Source organism: Ambystoma mexicanum, chromosome 11 (assembly GCF_040938575.1).
Source record: "Ambystoma mexicanum isolate Mex_15411 chromosome 11, UKY_AmexF1_1, whole genome shotgun sequence".
Taxonomy (NCBI): domain Eukaryota; kingdom Metazoa; phylum Chordata; class Amphibia; order Caudata; family Ambystomatidae; genus Ambystoma; species Ambystoma mexicanum.
The window spans coordinates 225,972,091-225,991,256 of record NC_090934.1 but is presented as its reverse complement, the minus strand read 5'-3'; the positions used below and the strand labels follow the sequence as shown (position 1 = coordinate 225,991,256).

Sequence of the window (19,166 nt, the reverse complement as noted above, 5' to 3'; positions counted from 1 at the left end):
GCACTGCTTCAGGAGACTCATCTGCTAGATGCAGACATAGATAAATGGAAAAGGGGGTGGGTCAGTGATGCTTACTGCTCGCCTTTCACTACTAGTTCTAGAGGCATGTGTATTCTGTTTAAAAGGAACCTGTCGATTACTGAGATGAAATGTGAGAAGGATGCAGAAGGGAGGATTGTCTGTGTGACTGCAAATATTCAGGATGTTCCGTATTGTTTCTGCAACATATATGCTCCGAATGGGGGAGATGGTAGTTTTTTCGTCTCTCTAGCACAGTTTCTACAGAATGTGCATCTAAGTAATGTTATTGTGGGTGGGGACTTTAATGTTGTTCTGGAGCCTGAACTTGATAAAAGTATGGGGGCAGTGGACAGTGCAAATAATCTGAAAAGGACAGCATTAAAAAGACTAATGGCTGAATGAAACCTCTCAGAAGTATGGAGATTATTGAATCCTTCAACGAGACAATATACTTCTCTGCCAGACATAATGTATATTCAAGGATTGACCTCCTTCTAACTTCTGGTCTCTGCACGCAATCATTCCAAAGGGGAGACATTAAAGCACTGTTGATTTCAGATCATGCTCCGATCTCCATAGACTTGCAAATGGCCTTTCCTGTTCCAAAGTCTTAACACATGGCGGATGAATGTCACACTTCTGGAAGATGGTGAAATTGTGGATAAAATAGTTCAAGAGGCAAGATTCTTTGCAGCTGAAAATTGGACTGGCGAAGTCAGAGTGGAATTTGTATGGGAAGCCTTCAAGACATACATGAGAGGTATGCTGATTGGAATGTCAAGCAAGAAAAAGAAATTGAGGGATGCTGAAGTGAAAAAGCTCAATGAAGAAATTCAGGATCTTGAAAGGGATAATATGCAGAGCTTTTCAAGTGATACTTTGAGAGTTTTGAGACTGAAAAAAGAAAAATTGGAGGATTTATATTCTACGAAGGCTGAGTGGCTACTTTTTAGAACCAAGAGCAATTACTTTGTAAAGGGTGAAAAATGTGATCGGCTTCTTGCTCATCGCTTGAGTCATGGATAACGAAAGAACTGTTAATGCAATAGAGAAGCATGATGGGGTGGTGACTTTTGATCCTATGGAAATTAATACAACGTTTCAGTCGTATTACAAAACCCTATATTCTTCAGAAGTCAACTTATATACAAGTGAGAGATGTCAATTAATTCAGGGCTGTCATTTGAAGAAAATAAGTTCAGAATCTTTGGGGTGCATGGAAAGAGAGTTGAGTGTGGAAGATCTCAGGACGGCAGCTTGTACATTGAACTCTGGGAAATGTCCAGGTCCAGATGGACTGCCAGCGGAACTTTATAAAATATTTCCAGAGGAGGTTTTTGAACTAATGTTGGAAATGTTGCGCGTATCTCTAAGGGATGAGTGCCTTCCAATTTCAACAAGGCACGCATCGATCTGTTTTTCTCAAGGATGGGAAACCACCAGTTAAAACGGGCAGTTATCGGCCGATCAGCTTGCTGAACATTGACAACAAGATTTTAGCCAAAGCATTGGCTTTGAGGATTGAGTCTTCTCTGATGGATATTATAGATCAAGGACGGTCAGGTTTTGTGAAAAGAAGACATGCATCAGATAATATGAGAAGACTTTTGCTGACTCTATTTGAAAGCAGGGAACATCAGAATGATGTGGTGATATTATCATTGGATGCGGAAAAGGCATTTGATCGTATTGAGTGGAACTATCTTTTGAGTGCCTTGCAGGGATTTAGATTTGGGGAAAACATGATCGGATGGATAAGACTGCTGTACTCGCGCCCTACTGCATGTGTTCAGATTAATGGCATAAGATCTGACATTTCTGAACTTGAGAGAGGCATGAGACAGGGTTGTCCATTGTTACCCATCCTGTTTTAATTGCTATGGAAGTATTGGCTGTGAGGATAAGAGAAGAGGTGAGAATTGAAGGTATTCATTATGGTGAAGCCAGCCAAAAAGTTTGGCTGTATGCGGATGATATGTTACTGGTAGTTCAGAATGTGGAGAACTCCATTCCTGTGCTGTTTGGCGTATTTCACAGAATATCTGGATACAAGATCTATTGGACCAAATTGGAAGCACTGCCAGCATCAAATATATGCACTATTGTAAAAATAAGGAACTTTGCCTTCAATTGGTGTCTGAGTAGGATGAGATCCCTTGGGATTTGGTTGACCAGTGATGTCTCAGAAATTATGGATGTCAACCTTACTAATCCTTGGGGCTTGATGTGAAGAGTTGGAGTGAGCTTAAATTGAATCTATGGGGGAAGAGTACATGCAATCAAAATGACATCAACACCGCGTGTCAATTATGTGCTCAGTATGCTTCCCTTGAACATTTTTTGAAGGAAATTGAGTGTTTAATCCAGTCTTTTCTCTGGGAGAATAAACAACCGCGCCTTAAATTGTGGAAATTGCAGTTGCCCCAGGACTGTGGAGGTTTAGGGGTTCCAGATTTTGAAAATTACCATTTGGCTTTTGGATCCATTTATTGAAAATTCAAATGTCTGGACGCTGGCAGAGTCAAGCCGTTCATCTCCATTGCCGCCTAGGGCTATGCTGTCCACGGTGGATGGATCTGGTTATCAGTCATTTCCGCCAACAACATTTCTAAGAACTTGTTGAAAGGAGCTGTGGAAGAAGAGTAAACGCCAGGTCTGTGATAATAATTTTATCCCAATCTGGTTGAATCCAGGAATACTGTTGAATGGGAGGCCACTATTTTGGTTGAACTGGTTCCTGAGTGGAGTAATGTGGCTGAGCGATTTGATTGAAGATGGCAAATGGATCAGTTATAAAAGACTTGCACGAGTTAAAGGTCTAAGAGACTGCACAATGGGAGAATACAGGAAATTGAGGAAGATATTGAGGAATGAAGGTGCAGTTGATGGCAATGGATGGCAGATTTGGTTGTCTGAATTTAAGACAGGAGGTGGTATGGCGTCTAAGGTGTACAGAAATCTGGGCCAACGTCATGCATCGGCACAAGGATTGTTGTCAAAGTGGTCTGAGATAATTGGCTCAGATATGTCTGAGGACAGATGGAGGTATATTTGTAAAAATGTGGCTCTGACTTCTATCAAACTGGGACAGCAAAGCCCACAAATCAAAATTCTAAACGGGGTGTTTTGGACTCCCCAAAGACTTCATGCGAGAGGAATGATTGATTCAGAGGCTTGTTGGAGGTGTAAACATGCAGTTGGATCTTTTGAGCACATGATCTGGGATTGTTACGAACTGATGACATTTTGGCAAAAGTCACCGAGAAGATGAATGAGGTTCTATTGTTGCAGGAAGATTTTGACCATACTGTCATCTTGGGTGAGGATGATAAGGTGGAAGAACTCACCCACAGAAATGCTGGTTTTTCAGGGCTGCAAGCTCGGCAAAGAAAATCGTTTTGAGGAAATGGAAATGTGATGAGAGACTGACCTTTTCAGAGTGGGTGGAGGATTTACGGCAGGTTTCCAGAATTCAGAAGATTGTTCTTCGCAGGAACAAAAACATGAATTTGTTTGATCAGATGTGGGGTAGATGTTTGGATGAGTTATAATACTGTTTTTCAATTGATTTCTATTGCTTTCTGTTAAGGTGGGGGGGTGGTACTTGATGTGATTAATTGTGATGAATTCTATAGTTTTAATATTGATAGCTCTGTTATTCTGCTTTGTTCTTTGTAAAATTCAATAAACTTAATAATAAAAGCTGGACTGCTTGCTTATGGAGGACCAGAGTATGATTGATGCAGCAGATAATTGATCAATTTCGGAGCAGACTAGCGTTATGGGAATGCAAGGGAGGGGTTCAACACCTTGATGCTTGATCCTGGGTCCACAATACACTTAGAATTCCACCCTGCGACACCTACTTCGCTAATAGAGTTGGTAACATCAAATTTAATAGATGCAATGGGAAGGGCGAGCCTAAATGAAAATGTTCCATTGCACCAGACACGTAGGGAGGCGGACGAAAGTATTAGGTTAACCTCCCCCACAGTCTCTGCCCTAAATTCCGTATTGAGCTCCTACATCGAAGCATAAGACAATATTCTGGACGAGGTTAGAGCCCATATGCTGATTTTGAGCAAAATAAATTAGATTGAACCTTTTGCTAGTGTCTTTCTGATAATTGGTACAACAATATCCCAGACACCCTTTCACAGCTGTGTTGAACCACAGATCTAAATTTAGTAGTAGTACACTAATGAAGGTTTTATTGATGATTGGTTTTATTGTGTCTATAGGACAGATTCTAACAAATTTGTAGTGAAATTATGAATTTAATGTGAACAGGAATGTGTGTAAAAGTTTCTTTGGACATTTATTTTTTTAAGTAATCTGGAGAATTGAGTGTAATTAGTGTTTGGAAAGATTTTATCCGAAATAAATAAACAGTTGGGTGCAGTCTGATGAATCAAGGCAAAGTTGGTTCTGAAGTACAGTGCTCCCAAGTGATTGTGGAATCCTACTTTGATGTCATCCAAATGAAAATGAGGAGGCATGTTATATTATCGACTTAGAGGTTAATACGTGCATCACGTTCATTTTTGGGTGATAAGTCACAGTTGCTTCGTGTTTGAAAGTTTTAAAAAAAATGCTTTTGTGGGTTTGAGTCAGAACTTTTTACCTCGTGTTCGGTTTGAAGTTTGTGTGCGTGGAAATGGAGAATTCCTCCCAAGGCAAGATTACGGAACTAAAAAAAATGCTTGTACCCACTACAGACATGCTATTCTAGAGGCTAAGAAACAGTATCCTGCAGGACGAATAGAAACAGCTGCTCATTCTTCAAAGGAAGTTTTTAAAATCGTAAACAGTCTAAAAAAAAAAAAACTCGCCTAACCCACCCACCGTACCTTCATCCCTGTTCTGGTGCAATAAGATGCAAACGTTTTTCCGAGAAGATTTTGATAATCAGGACCCTTCCTGCGCCGGTCTCCAGTAAAACAACTCAACACTAACATTACTCTACCATTTAACCCAACGTACAACCCGAAGACCAGTACACTATTTGATTTCTCGCCCATCTCTCTGGATGAAAGTCTTTCTGGACTTTTTGAAGTCCACTAACTTACCAACCCATGTCCATCTTTTGTTGTCAAAGATTGTACAATATCTCCAAGTCCCCTGATTAATAGGTTTATTATTGCTTGCTTTGATGAGTCATGTTCCTGAAGCCCTCAGCAGGCTTGGTAATTGAGCCAGCTATCGTCCCATAACAAATGTTCCTTTTCTTCCAAAGATTCTAGACCAAGGTGCCGTGCCACACCTCTGCTTCAAAGCTATCTCGAGGAGTTATCATTATTAGGGGATGGCCAGTCCGGCTTCAGTCTTCACAGAGGTACAGAGCTGAATATGGTGGATATGAAGAGATCCTCCTACACATTGTAGATCAAGGCCAAGTAGGGGTATTTGTCCTTCTTGACCCATTGCCTGCCTTTGATACCATTTTCCACACTATTTTGGTAGAAAGGGTTAGAGATGTTGCCAAGATTTCTTAAAAGTGTGCTGTTTGGATTATTTCCTTTCTAACAGGTCATCCCATAGCAAATTAGCAATCTAGCTTCTGAAATGGAGATATTGAAGTAGGGTGTCCCACAAGGCACATGTATCTCCTCCACTCCAATACTTGAAACCGCTACACAACTTATTTCTATATCCAAGGTATTGCCCAGATGACACTCAGCTGGGGTTTCAGCTGAGCAATGATCCAGAGTCCCAACACTACTACTCGCAGTACATCTTTTACTTTATGCAATCACGGATGGCAAAAAACTGGTTCGGCCTTAACCTGGAAAAAACATGATTGTTGCCTCCTCCGCAAGAATAAACTAAACTCTGACCATCTACCTTAATTTTTCTCTAGCAAGCCATAACCTTAAGACCCAAGCAAAGCTAAAACTTTGTGGGCTATCTTAGACTCTAAGACCAACAAATAAGGTTTTAAGCGTGTCTTCCTTTTAGTTGATGATACCAAGACAGGTCAGACCTCTATGAGAAACGTTTTAGAATTATTGCACAGGCTATTGTTGGTGCCTCTTTGGATTATTGCAATGCCTTATATGCCTGGGTTACCACCACTGCATTACACAAATTACAGGTCATCCCACGTTCTGCTCCACGTTTCATCACTAGCACCCTGATACAGGCACATATTTCACCTGTTTTGAGAGTGTTGAATTGCCTCCTGGTGAAACCACGTATTGACTTCAAGCTTTTAACTGTAGCTCACGAGGCCCTCTATGTCCCAGCCCCCCTTTCATTCAGAAGCATTGGAGATGGCTCTCTTCAGCGCGGCCTATGAGATTAGCACTACAATATACTATGATTGTAAAACGCTTCAGATTCTCCAGGGGCTTTAACTGCTCCTGTAAACTTGCGAGGAACTCGCTTCCTGAAGACATCCGACGTATGAATAATCTGGTGAGGTTAAAGAAGAAAAGTCTTGCTGTATTAATTTACTGATGCACTCTCGCATCCTCTTCAGTTTGCTTGGATACCTTCTGGTTGTAGCACCTCAGGTATACCGAACTACTCCCTTCGTGCACAGGGGCGTTTTGAATTACAACATAGCACAGCGTGCAGGTTTCCTCGGCCCCACCAGAGACGCTGCCACTTGAGTTAGTGGAATGTTCAGTTTGAGTGTTGGACTCGTAATGCTTCTTGGATTTGTCTTGTTGGTGCACATATGTTCCTAAATTAACTCTCCATTTGGTTTCCACCTGCAGCTTCCCAGTGGACGAACAAGGAGGGCCTGGATTGGTGAAGCGCTCCAGTCTGGTCAGCCCGGGCCACCCTCCCCCTGCGCCCCCCATGGGATCCCCAGCAGGTGCCAGGCCAGGCTTCTCCCCTCCTTTTGCTCCTCCCCCACCACCCCCCTATGGAGGCAGCCCCATTCCACCACCACTATATGAATACTCCTCTCCCTCCACTCCACCCCCTCCTTCCCCCCCTGCTTTCCCCCCTCATCCTTCATTTAATGCCCCACCTCCTCCTCCACCCCCACCCTCAATGATAGACTATGCCGCAATGATGCTGCCGCCATCACCACAGCAGCCCCCAAGCGGGGCCCCGCCAGCTCCACCTCCTCCACCTCCACCCGGGCCTCCACCACCTCCTCTCCCCCCATCAGTCCAGACGGTGCCATCCTCCACCCCCAAGCCCAAATCTTCCCTTCCTCCCGTCAGCGACGCACGAAGTGACCTGCTGTCTGCCATTCGTCAAGGTAACCATGTCTCATGTCCACATTGTCTTCTTGCTGTCACTGTCCTGGCTCCCTTCTCTTAAATGGTGGTAAGGCAAATAGGATTGGGAGATGTTCTTTTGGCTACATACCTGCACTCACCTGACTCCTGAACGCATGAAATTGGTCAGTTGTGTGAGACAGATGGTCACTTATGTTCATGTTTCCTCCCCTGCCCCAATACAATCGTTACTCAGCTCAACTCATGTTTATTTCGGAATAATCCATAAGAGCACAATTATAAACATGGTATAGTACAATTAATCAAAGCAAATTGCTTACACGTGTCAGTCTGACACAATACAAGTCATGACATATGCAATTATAAAATCATTGCAAGTGCATTAGTGCATACGACTGCATTATAATCTATCTTGGTATTAAGCTGTTTGTATCTTGTGGTAGAGGCAGGAAACTGTGAACTTTTGTGCTACTTTACACTGGTAACAGCCGGTGTAAAACCTCGAATCCCCCCATCTTTTCAAGCTGCTGTTGTCTCCAGCAATTGATATTTTTTAGATTCATGTGTTGGCGTGATATTCCCTTGGCCTTGGGGGAATTTCAGTCCATCACCTGATACCAGGGAATTATTTCCATGACATTTTTATCACTAAGAAATTAGCAATGGAGAACCACTGCTATAGGCCAGGTAACACTTAACTAATCTATCCAAATGTACGTTCCTTTGCCCCTACTTCAACAGATGTCATGAAAATGAAGCGCTTGCATTTCTAGACTCTGCTGCTCTAGAGAGGTAATTCTCCCCAGCAAGTGACATCTGATGAATGTGTGTGCCCTTGTAGTGCTGAATCCTTGGCTTGTAAATCCCAGTGGATGCACCATGTGTGGTGCCCTTAGAAGGGTGTTGGGGGCTGTCTGCACGCATTTCTGGACAAAGGATTCTCAGGACTCCGATTATGCCCCAGTTTTAGTTTCCCTAAGTTTGATGGGAAAGAATTGGAGTGAGTGTCTTCTGACATGCTTCTATACAGGAGACTGTCTCAACCGTCACAGGGAAGTAACCAGTTACTGTGTCACAGCAGAGATCCTCAGTACAAGGTACAGGCCCATCATTTATTTTATTCACAGCAGAATCCCTAATTACAAGCTCTGCCTCCCAAATAATGTGTGACCTCCCTCCTCCTTCTTTTGTTTTCCACGAGTGGGATTTCAACAATGAAGGACCTATGGGCACAGAAGTTGGAGCTGGAAAGAAGTGTTGTCTTCGGGAATGCCACTTAACCATCACCATTTCACTGCTGTGTCCTTCTGCCGCCTGCTCCAGCATGTAACTGCCGCCAGACGGGTGTCTCGACTTAAAAGTGAGACCTGACTGCTGATGTTGTACATATTGAGGTTTTATAAGCAGTTTTCATGGACCCTGGTCCTCTTTAGTCAACCACATAAAGCACACTGTGTAGAAAGACACCAGAGGGAAAACATCTAGCAATAGCATGACCAAACAGCAAGGATGTATGAGCAACCTGGAATGGGACTATGGTGGCGATTCCAAAGACTACCACCCGACAGGACTTGGTGGATCTCTTCTCATCAGAGGTGTGAGCGAGGGTGGATCTTCACCACTACCCTAGGTTTCTAACTTCAGCTTTCCTCTGGAGTCCGTTTGTCTTGGTCATCCCAGGCAACCTCTCTTGCAAGCTACTGTTGCCCAGCTACAAAGTAACCACTGTAGCTTGTACGAACTTAAGGGGCTTGTACCCTCATATGTGCATGGCTTGCTTATCCCACATTTTCTTCCCCCATTACATTTCTCAACACTGTTTCTACATTGCATCGTCTGAAACTTTTTTCTTTTTATTCTGTGTCCCGTTCAGCTTCTCTTCCACTTTACAGTGCACTGTATGTTTATATTCCTCTCCTTTGGACTAGAGTTGAACCTTTATAGCGTTTGGTTTATGCTACCCGAGATCAAAGCAACACAGTAGTAGAGGGCAAGGCACAGTTGCCTTTTTCGATTTAATACGGGGTTTTTTTTGTCTGATTTTGGTGAACATTGGTGGTTGTTCCAAAACGTTTTTTTCTTATTTTGCCTTCCCTCTTATGGCCGCAGAGGAATTGGAGTAACGATTACCTTAATTTGTTATCGAATATAGTTGGCAAATCTCACTCCGTTGCATTATTCTTGGCTTCTGCTCCAAGTCTATTTACAAAAGCAATCTGTGTGTGTGTGTGTGTGTATAATGTTAAGTTACTGCTTAGTATGTTTTTCACGTTTTTATTTCAATGATATATTAAAAAATTAACTAATTATATTAGTATTATATATTATTATTAGTATTATAATTATATTGTTTTTTTTTTAATATTGTGCTTCATGCCGAAGGCGAGCCTCTAAGCACGGGACAGGGTTATTAAACCAGTGTTTTTCTGCATTGTCCTTTTCCCAGGACAAGTGTGTTGCCCGAGCTATCGTCCAGCCCGATCATTCCGTTTCTTATCGTCCTAGACTTTACAATTATTGTGACACTTAGATTTTTGTGTCGAAAGCTCTGGATGATGAAACCTGCCTCGTGTTATGCTGCCATGTAGACCTGATGGCTGCTCTTGCCAGGCTGCAGTAAAACTTGTGAATTGTGGGTAAAGGTTAATTTGCTGATTTACAGTTGTCACCTTGTAGGATGCTTGCCTTCTATCCCTTGCTGTTTCCTCTTTCACTCATGCATGTTGGCCTTTCTACTGAAGCGCCTTACCATGGTACCCATTTTCTTCCTGTCTCCCTTTCACCTCCAGGGTTTGAACTGCGCAAGGTAGAGGAGGCCCTCGAGCATGACAAGCGGGAAGTGGGGGGCAGTGATGTGGCCACTATACTGTCTCGCCGCATTGCTGTGGAGTACAGCGATTCCGAAGATGATTCTTCTGAGTTTGATGAGGACGACTGGTCTGACTAAGCACCCGCCTGGCCCTGCATGCCCTCCCAGGAACCAAACTCTGCCATGCCTCCAGCGTCATCCTAGAAATTCCAGCAGCCGCCATCTTGCTGAATGTGCTCTTTCTTGTCCCTGTTGGAAACATGGAGCTCAAGGCGATTGACTGTTTCCCCAGCCAGCCTCTGGATTACACCGCTGTCCAGACATGTGGGTCTGGGGTTGCTAGATAGTGGGTGCCTATTTAAAGAAAAGCCGGGTGTCTATCTGGCAGGACCTCCACTATAGGTAGTCTTGCTTTATGGAGCATGCAGGGGGGCGTATACAGGACTGTTGGCAATGAAAGCTTTGTGTATTGGGCATCGCACTTCAATTCTCGGGATGCTTTAAGAAGTTGCAGCTATGAAGCTGGATAAAGTACATTTGATCAGTGAGGTGAAGGCTGGAGGGGCAGGTGAGGCTAGTGCTGTGGGTTTATTCTTCTCCTATGCAAGCCAAAAAAGTGCTGTAGCTGTTGGCTTTAATAGCGGCTACCTTTCACATCCTCTCATTGTAGCCCAATAGTGACCGGGTCCTAAATAGGGGACATGGGGGTGGGAGGGTCTGGGAGGGAGGACGTTGTATATCCATGAACTGAACCCTTCGCTAACACGCCTCATGAACTTTTCTTTTTAGCCAATCTAGATAGCCATTTGCAGCATGCAGTTTATCGACTTTCAGGTGGATGGTTCTGTAATCCGGTTGGTTAGTAGACCTGCTGGAATCACGTATAATCTCTGAGGTTTGAGCCAAACTCCTGGTTTAATGCAGAAAGCCTTCATTGGTTGGAAGCAGAGCCCTTGCTGTACTGCTGGAGTAATCCTTGTGAGAACAGCACATATACACGTAGACAGCCTGTCACATCGTATTTAAGCAATAATTAAGGGTTTGGGCGCGGACGCGGGCCTGGGGGGGGGAGCGGAATATGAGGAAAGCACCTGCACAGCTTTCACATTTCCCCTTTCTGAGAAATATTGCATATGCACAAAAGCCACCAGTCTTATACATGCCCTCGCCCTACCCCTCTGCCATCCCAGCTGCACTCGTATTCAAATGCACTGCCTTATGAAGGGGGCCCACATGCACACTGGCTCTCAAAGTTCCGCATTAGAAGCGCACTTCTCCTGCACAGCTCGCGTTTACCAAACAATGCAGTGGCTGCACGAGATGATTTCTGCTCTTCCCTGCACGTGCTCGGTGTGCACGGAATGAACAATATGTTCAATGCACATGCAGCTGTCCTCTAGAGTCCGATGGTGCGCTGGGCACGCTCTTTCCTCGGACCTCAATTTCGGTCTCGCTGCACTCTTTTCAGGGCGGCGGAATGCATTGTGGTATACCTGCACGTGCTTTCATCGGGAGGGCATGGTGGATGAGGGCCGGCTCCATGTGCCAATTCGTCAGAGTGGCACTTTCTTCTGGTATAACTGCGTCAGGAATAGAAAGTGCCCCGAGTGTGAAGAAAAATAAGAGAGCAGGCATTGGATACCTCACACTGACTGCAGTGCACTGCCTGTTCTATGGAGTTGTAGAGATTGCAGGATTCATTCAAAGCCCTTTTCCCACAGATCTCCTACACCACTGTTTGCTGCCTCTTGGCACCTTGCCTGCTTTAGGCAGAGATGGTAGGGGGCGCAAGAAGCTACTGCAAAATGCCTGTAGCTTGTGGGGCAGTGATCAAGGAGAAGTACATTGTACAATGGCCCACACAGAATCCCTTTGTTGAAGTCCACTCCAATTTCCCTAATATCAATCTTGTGCCTTTTAACCCTGTTAATTAACTCGTCTCCTCATTTGCATGGAGCCTTCGGGTGTTGCTTGTTTTGCCTACATTGGCGTGAAGAAGTGGGGCGTTGTTTTCTGTCCTCTGGATAAGAGAAAGTGGGAATTGGAACAGCAAAGGTGCTTAATGAACATATATTCTTCCCACCCATCCTGATGTAGAAGCCCAACCCTCCAAATGTCTGCCACCAAGGTCACCCAAGAGATGCTTATAGGTGACAATGGTGCTTTTATGCAATTTAAGAAGGCAGGTGAAAGGCTCCACCACCTCAAATGTCCTACCTTGAAATGATCTTTATGCAAACGTTTAATTAATCACTGCTTTGTCCAATCATGAGTTGTTGGTATGTAACCTAATTTTTTACAGACTTGAGTGTGAACAAAGATAATCATGTCGGCAATGTGATCAAAGTGGCTAGTGGCAACCAAGAACTTCTCAAGACAAAGAGAAATTCAGTACCGTCTTGCCAAAACGGTGACGTGTAGTGGTTGTGTGCTTCCTATAAGCATAGGCGTGGCAGGGCTGTATGTTTGGGACAATGAGGTGCCTGTGCGGAAATTCTTTCTATTGCTTCCTGAGCACATGCTTGGCCATCCTTCTAAGCTACCTGACCACTGAGATAAGAATTTCCTATACACTTTTGTATGATCTATTAATCGAATAATGTTTTGTACATTCCACAGTAATAGCACATGTTTGATAATCCGAAAATTCATATATTGAAATGTGATGCTGCTTGGACATGACCTGTATGCTGTTTGACTTTGTATATGCTTGCTAAGACTGTTTCCCCAGGAAGATGTGTAAATTGTGGCACGCTCTTTCTGTGGCATCTGTGTCCGGTTGCTGGACCCTTGCAAGACACACTGAAGGCTGCTGTCACCACCGTGGAGGCCCTTGTCATGCTCCACTGCTGGGTCTGGCTACATGTGTCAGACCGCTGTGTTGTCATTGTGCAAGCATGGTAGGCTGCGGTCATCCTGATGAATATTCATGCTAAACTCTAATGCATACCAGGCTGCAGCACCCCTACTTGATGTGTGCAAGTCTAGTAAGCCGCCCTGCTTGAACGTTCATGCCTCCGTGCCATGCAGTAGAAATCTGTCTGGTTGCTGTGTTCCTGATTGTAGTTCATAGCAGAATGCTGTGTCCCTACTGGCTATGCCCGACTGGCGTGCTACCTGGTTGCCGACTCTGTTGGGTGCTTATGCCAGTTTCTGGTGCCCCTGCTAGGTGTACATGGCAGATTTCTTTGTCAGGCATTTCTGGCACTGCTTTCAGCTATAAAATAGGTCTATGCTCCTACTAAGAACATAAGGCAACATGTTCTGTCCCTCCTGTGCTGGTGTGACCCCACTGGTTGTGCCTAAGGTCTGGACATGCCAGGCTCCTGCCCTGCTTGCTCACATCATTTGCTACTATACTTTTGCAAGGCATGAATTCAAGTGGGCTAGTGGTCTGCACTCCTATGCAGTATGCATGCCAGGAACGCTTATCCCTGCGAAACACACATGCAGTACTACTGTGCCCCAACCTATGTACACATGGCAAGCTGCGGAGTGCACATCCTATATCCTGGATTTGGCCCAGCTCCGTGCATGGCAGATGATTGTATCTTTGCTGAGTGTCCTCACCAGGCTGCTTTGTGTAGGTGGGCATAGGCGTCTGTGATTGACCCGCAAGCTCCGCGTTGCACACTGTTACGTTTCTGCTCGGTGCTTAAGCTGGGCTGAAAGCCCCGACTTTGTGCCCATGATTCATACAGATGCGAAGCTGTTTTTCTCTTGAGCTCTTACATTCCAGTCTGCTCCATTCACCCACATACCAGCCTTGAGTGCTCTGAAGTTAGCGTGCAGGGCCTGAGCTGGGGCTTCTTGCACTGCAATGTCCGATGGTGAAAGCAGGATCAGTCTAAAAAGCAAGAGTGCACATTTCAAACACATCAGACCAATGACTGGGGCTTTGCTTGTCGCCTTCCTTCAACCGTGCAATAGAATATTTAAGAATTAGGAATAAAATGTTACATTTTGTGCTTAGTATTTTGTCACAGGACGCACGCAGTTAGCCTTAAGTGCCTTATTTCAAATAATCATTCTATCTATATATTTATATGTCTATACTGTGGTTGCTGGGAACAGGGGCCTAGGTGCAGCAGGGGGGACTAGCACCCATGTCTTACATAAGAATTTCTGGCTTTCATAGATTCCCAATCCTCTCCCCAAGCACGCGTGCCTCGATTTATGTCGGGCCGCTTCAGTGGGAAGCCACTGGTAATCTAAAGGCAAACCATAGAATTTTGAGCAGGGTTAAAGGGGAAAATGGGGTTTTATTTTTAATTAAACTTTTGCCTATTTCTTTAAGGCGTGTTACTGTTTTTTAATGGCACTTGCTCATTAGTGTATCTAAAACAGAGACGTGTCTCTTTAATAACAATGTTTTTAAATTTAGTTTCGTGGACCCAAAAGACTGACCTGGGCTAAGCAGGCGATTCTCTGAGAAACTAAGCTATGATGGTGACGTTATGTCACACTGCTCTTCGCGCCTTCTCTCTCTGGATGGATGGTTTTTTGCAGGACAAGACAAATCTAGTTTTCAGTCACTCATTGTGGTTCACTAAATCTCGGTCTCCCTGTCCATTGCCTTTCTGTGTCGCGCTGTATTGCTCTGTAGTTATCTGTACAGTTCTGTCTGTTTGGTTTTGAATCAATCTTCAATCTGGATTTCTTTTTATTTTAAAATGGTCTTTCCTTTTCCATAAAGGAGCATCAGCTCCTCCATTCAGGTTGTTGGAGGGCAATAGAAGGACCTTAATATTAAACACAAAATACAAATTGGAGCAATAGTACAATAAATCATTAAAACGTATGTAGTGCCAAATATAGCAGCTTAAGTAGGTTCACATTTTTAATTAAAAAGAAGTGTGTCCTTTAAGATACAGGTGTAAATCTGGCTTTTTGCTTAGGGTCAGAATCCTGAGCAATTAAGGGTAAGTGAAAAGTGCTGTGGATTGAAATCCCCCATGATGTGCCTTACAGCGTGTTTATGTAACTATTTTAAATGCGTAAGATTGGAGGCATTCTGGTTAACCTGGTGATTAAGAGTATTATGCGTCTGGCCTCTTTCAATCTTGCTGAACATCCACAGTTATTTTGAGGCAGTCCGATTTTCCCTGTTTTGTATGACAAATATTAGCCAAATGTTGCCCCTGGTCACTCTTCAAGCAAATTAAAATTCTGGGAGTCCTTTTATTCCAGAACATTGTCTTGTCTTCCTAAAACCATAGGCCCGTTCTGCTAACACCGGTATCCTGTTGCTTTATCAATAGCAATTTTTTGTGGTAGTTTACTACGAAGTAATTATTTTAAAAAATGGGTATTTATGGGTTAAGGGGTAAAAAGGGGGTGGGGAGGGTTTTGGTTAGGGGTAGCAATGAGGGTGAATGGGGGTCACCCCATTAATAAAAAATGTGAACGAAGATTTCGAAGTTATTACTTGGTAGTGAATTACCACGAAAATGACTGTCGATGAAATGACATGCAACTGCTAACACCAGCTTGGTATGTATCTGCCAGCCTACTGTTTCAATGCTTAACCCCAAGCTTAAATTGTACATTCCTGGAACCTGCTGCCACTGCTCCCCTGAGAAGATTATCTTTGCGCTTTCTCTTATGTTGAATGCAATTCCAAATTTATCTTAGATTGATAGTTGTATACAATATATGAATATTTGTGTATTCTTTGTCAACTTTCTGGAAATTGATTTTGATAAAACCTTCATATCTAATCGGTAGTCTTGTGTTAATATGGGATTGATGTGGTGAGGCACATTCTGTGCATGGTGCTATTGGTGGGAGTGGTTGAGTTTGTTTTTCCACTCTGATGGTGAGCTGGCTAAGGAGACATGTGGATGTGCTTGTTGGGTGGAAATTATTTGACATCTGAATTGTAGCAGTTTGGGCTGTTTTGATTTGGGTGGGGCTCCCATCAAAGAGGGGGAAGATGCTTTTCAGTGTTGAGACCCCTGCAGTTACACACTCGCCTGAATCTGAACCCAAACGTAGACGCACCCTTACACCACAACGTAAACTGAACACAGTTCCATCAATGCACCCAGAGATCATACACAGCTCCTATTACTCATTGGCCTCTCTGAAACGCAAGTGTAGAGTTGCTGAACGGAAATGGCAGGCTTCAAGCACATCCACTGATACTGGCCTGTTACCTGCTCCAAAGGCAATACCATCTCTCCATCTGCTCCAAGAAGAGGGCCCATATCCAAAGCTTGCATCCCCGGGCCCACCAACAACATGGCTGAATTGTTCAAAATCTGTAAGGGACTTGTCAATCCGATTTCAGTTTCTACTTCTCTTCCATCCCAGGCCCTCTGTACTGCACTGACCTCCTATTTCATAACCAAAACCTAGGATATCCTGTCCTCACTCTCTTCTACGCCCTTCCCTACTCACCTGCTCTCAAGGCTCCTTGTCCACCCTCTCTCCACCCCCTATCCACCCCCTCTCCACCCCTATACGCCTTCTCACTGATAGCACTGGATGAGGTCTCTAAAGCTGTTCGCTCTATGAAATTCACCTCCAAACAGGTGCTCCCCTGCTCCTCCAGAACTATTGAGGATAGCATTTCCTCTCGCTACTGCCCTGGCTGATTTCTGCAACCACTCCTTCAACACTGCCTCCTTCGCACTATCCCTAAAGCACCCCGCTGTGCACCTTCTCCCAAAAAGCCATCTGCCGGCTCACTGCCGCCCTAGCTCGACTACTTCCTTCATGGGCAAACTCTTGGAGAAGTTGGCCATCTCCCAACTGACCCACCAGACTGTATCGGTTGGCTGTCACCATGACACCAGTCTGGCTTCAGGGCATCTATAGGCATGGAAACTGCTCTCCTGAACACCTATGAAGACCTGCTTTCAAACCTTGATTCCAACTCGCCTTCTGTTCTTATCCTCCTTGATTTGTCCTCTGCCTTTTGATATGGCCATTCATGCCATCCTCATAAAGCGGCTCAGTGATTCCTTTGGTATCACGGATGTGGCACTAGATTGGTTGACCTCCCTAAATAATCGACCTTCCCATGTGCAACTGGGCCCTTTCCTCTCCTCCACCTCACTCTCTATCTGCAGCGTCCCTCAGTGCTCCATCCTATCGTTGTGGTCCTTCACCATCTACCTTGCCCCTCTGGCCCACTCGATCTCATTCTCTCCACATTTCCAATGTTATGCTGAAGACACCCAGCTTTCCCCCCCACTATCACCTCCTCCTCCTCCTCTTCTTCCTCTCTCATTCCTGATTGTATGACTGCTATTCAGGAATGGTGCGCAGCTAATGATCTCTGTCTTAATGCCAGTAAAACTGATATCCTTCTCATTGGGACCCCTGCTCCCTGCTTCCCACCCATGCTGTGGCTGCCCTCCTTGGGTTCCCTCCCCTACCATCCTGTAAGGCCAAAAACCTTGTTGTCATGTTTGCCTTCTCTCTCTCTCGTTCTTTCTCCCCTCACAAGAAGACCCACTTTCAGCTTCCCCTCCTCGGAGGTATTCTCCCCTTTCTTACCTTCCCCCAGAAACTCAATGTCTCCAGAGCTCTGGTTCTCTCTGGGCTGGATTACTGCAACAGCTTCTTCCGCAATCTGCCTTTTTCCTCTCTTCGCCCCATTAATCTGATCCAGAATAGGACTGCAAGACTTAACCTTGGCCTCAAGCCCCGGGACTGAATTGCTCCAGCCCTAAAGTCTCTCATCTGGATCCCGGTGGCTGCAAGGATCAATTTCAAGACCCTCTGCATCATCCACAAGGCTTTCTGGGCCCTGGGACCCTGTTACATTGGGCACAACAGAACGATTTCTGGTGGAAGAAGATGAAACCCATGCTGGGCACAACAAAAAACGATTTTTGGAGGGACAAGGTGAAATACATGCGGCAGCTGGGCAAAGCTATTTCAGTGGGAGTCTGGATGAAAGGGGTGAGAACGGTCCATGTGTGAGGAAGATGGTCGTTGAAGTTGGTTGAGAGAACTAACCTTCTGAGAAATGATAGTTGCTCCCTTGGTTTCAGATGTCCAGAACGTGTGGAGTTCTCCTCAGCCTCGTGGCGAATGATGGGGGAGTGTGGAGAGGGGTGTGTAGGAGAGGGCCCTCCTAAATACCTCGCTCCCTAAATACCTCGCTCCCTAAATACCTCCCTGCTAGAGTGCTTCGGTCCTTTAGCTCCAACTCTGCTGTTAAGACATTTTCTTCAAGCAGATAGTGATGATGGCATTCATAACGCGCCTCTACACAAGTGTAGATCTCTCTTCGCAGGTGCCTTCCTCTGGAATGGCCTTCCTGTCCCTCTCAGACTTGAGCCAGACGTCCTTACGTTCTGGATGCTTCTTAAGACCCTGCTCTCCTCTACTTCCTTCCCTCTCGCCCTCCATTGATAATACCCCCTTCTGCGGCTGTGACTGGCGGCCTTGTCCCTTAGAAGTCTTACCGGGCACCAGGCCCTCTTTCTCCATCTACACCAGCACCACCCAAAACCAGCATTGCCTTTCTGGGCCCTCTTCCCTGACTACCCTGGTGAGTTGGGCATCCCTCCCGATTCTGGTCCACCCCTGTCCTCGTACTTAGAGGGTGGTCCGCCCCGACATTGCCTGGCACTTGCCCCACTCACCTCCCCCCCACCACTTGCCTAGCCCCTGGTCCCTTCTTCACCTCCCCTGCTGCATTTGTATGCCCCTCCCCTGACTATCACCTACCTCCCCCCCTTGCACTTCTTGTTACTGCACTTGCACGATCCGACTGTCAGAAGACCTAGTAGGAACGTTTTTTTAATGTATTGTTTATTTGTATATCACCTATACATAGAGGTGTTTCAAAGCACTCATCAAGGGGTGGGGGTGGGCAGTGGGCGAAAACAAGCTGTTCAGAGCCCTTGATTTTCTAAATGATACAAGTATGCACATAGCAGGGTAAGTGCATAAATAAGTGTGAATAGTGCATATAACAGTGAAGATAACTTTCATGTCTGACGACAGACCATAGTATTTCCAAGTGCCTTACACAAATAGGGAAAAAGTGGGTGGGAGGGAGGGTGAAACGGACAGGCTACTATACAATGCTAAGTTGCACATCAATAGCAGCATAATATAAATATAGTGGATGGGTGTATGTGGTTGAGCGGGGAGGGACGAAGAGTGTAGGAAAG

At 45.0% G+C, this 19,166-nt stretch overlaps 1 protein-coding gene across 2 annotated transcripts in view; it reads left to right on the top strand.

The window, feature by feature from the left end:
* The window catches only part of WASF2 (WASP family member 2), a 586,462-nt gene extending 570,713 nt beyond the window's left edge, over nt 1-15,749 (top strand). For both annotated transcript variants that reach the window (XM_069622904.1, XM_069622905.1), the window contains 2 exons: nt 6,744-7,240; nt 10,010-15,749. In XM_069622904.1, the coding sequence (XP_069479005.1) occupies nt 6,744-7,240; nt 10,010-10,167 (655 nt within the window). In that variant the 3' untranslated portion in view covers nt 10,168-15,749. The remainder of the gene's footprint in view (nt 1-6,743; nt 7,241-10,009) is intronic.
* Nucleotides 15,750-19,166: the final 3,417 nt, after the last annotated feature.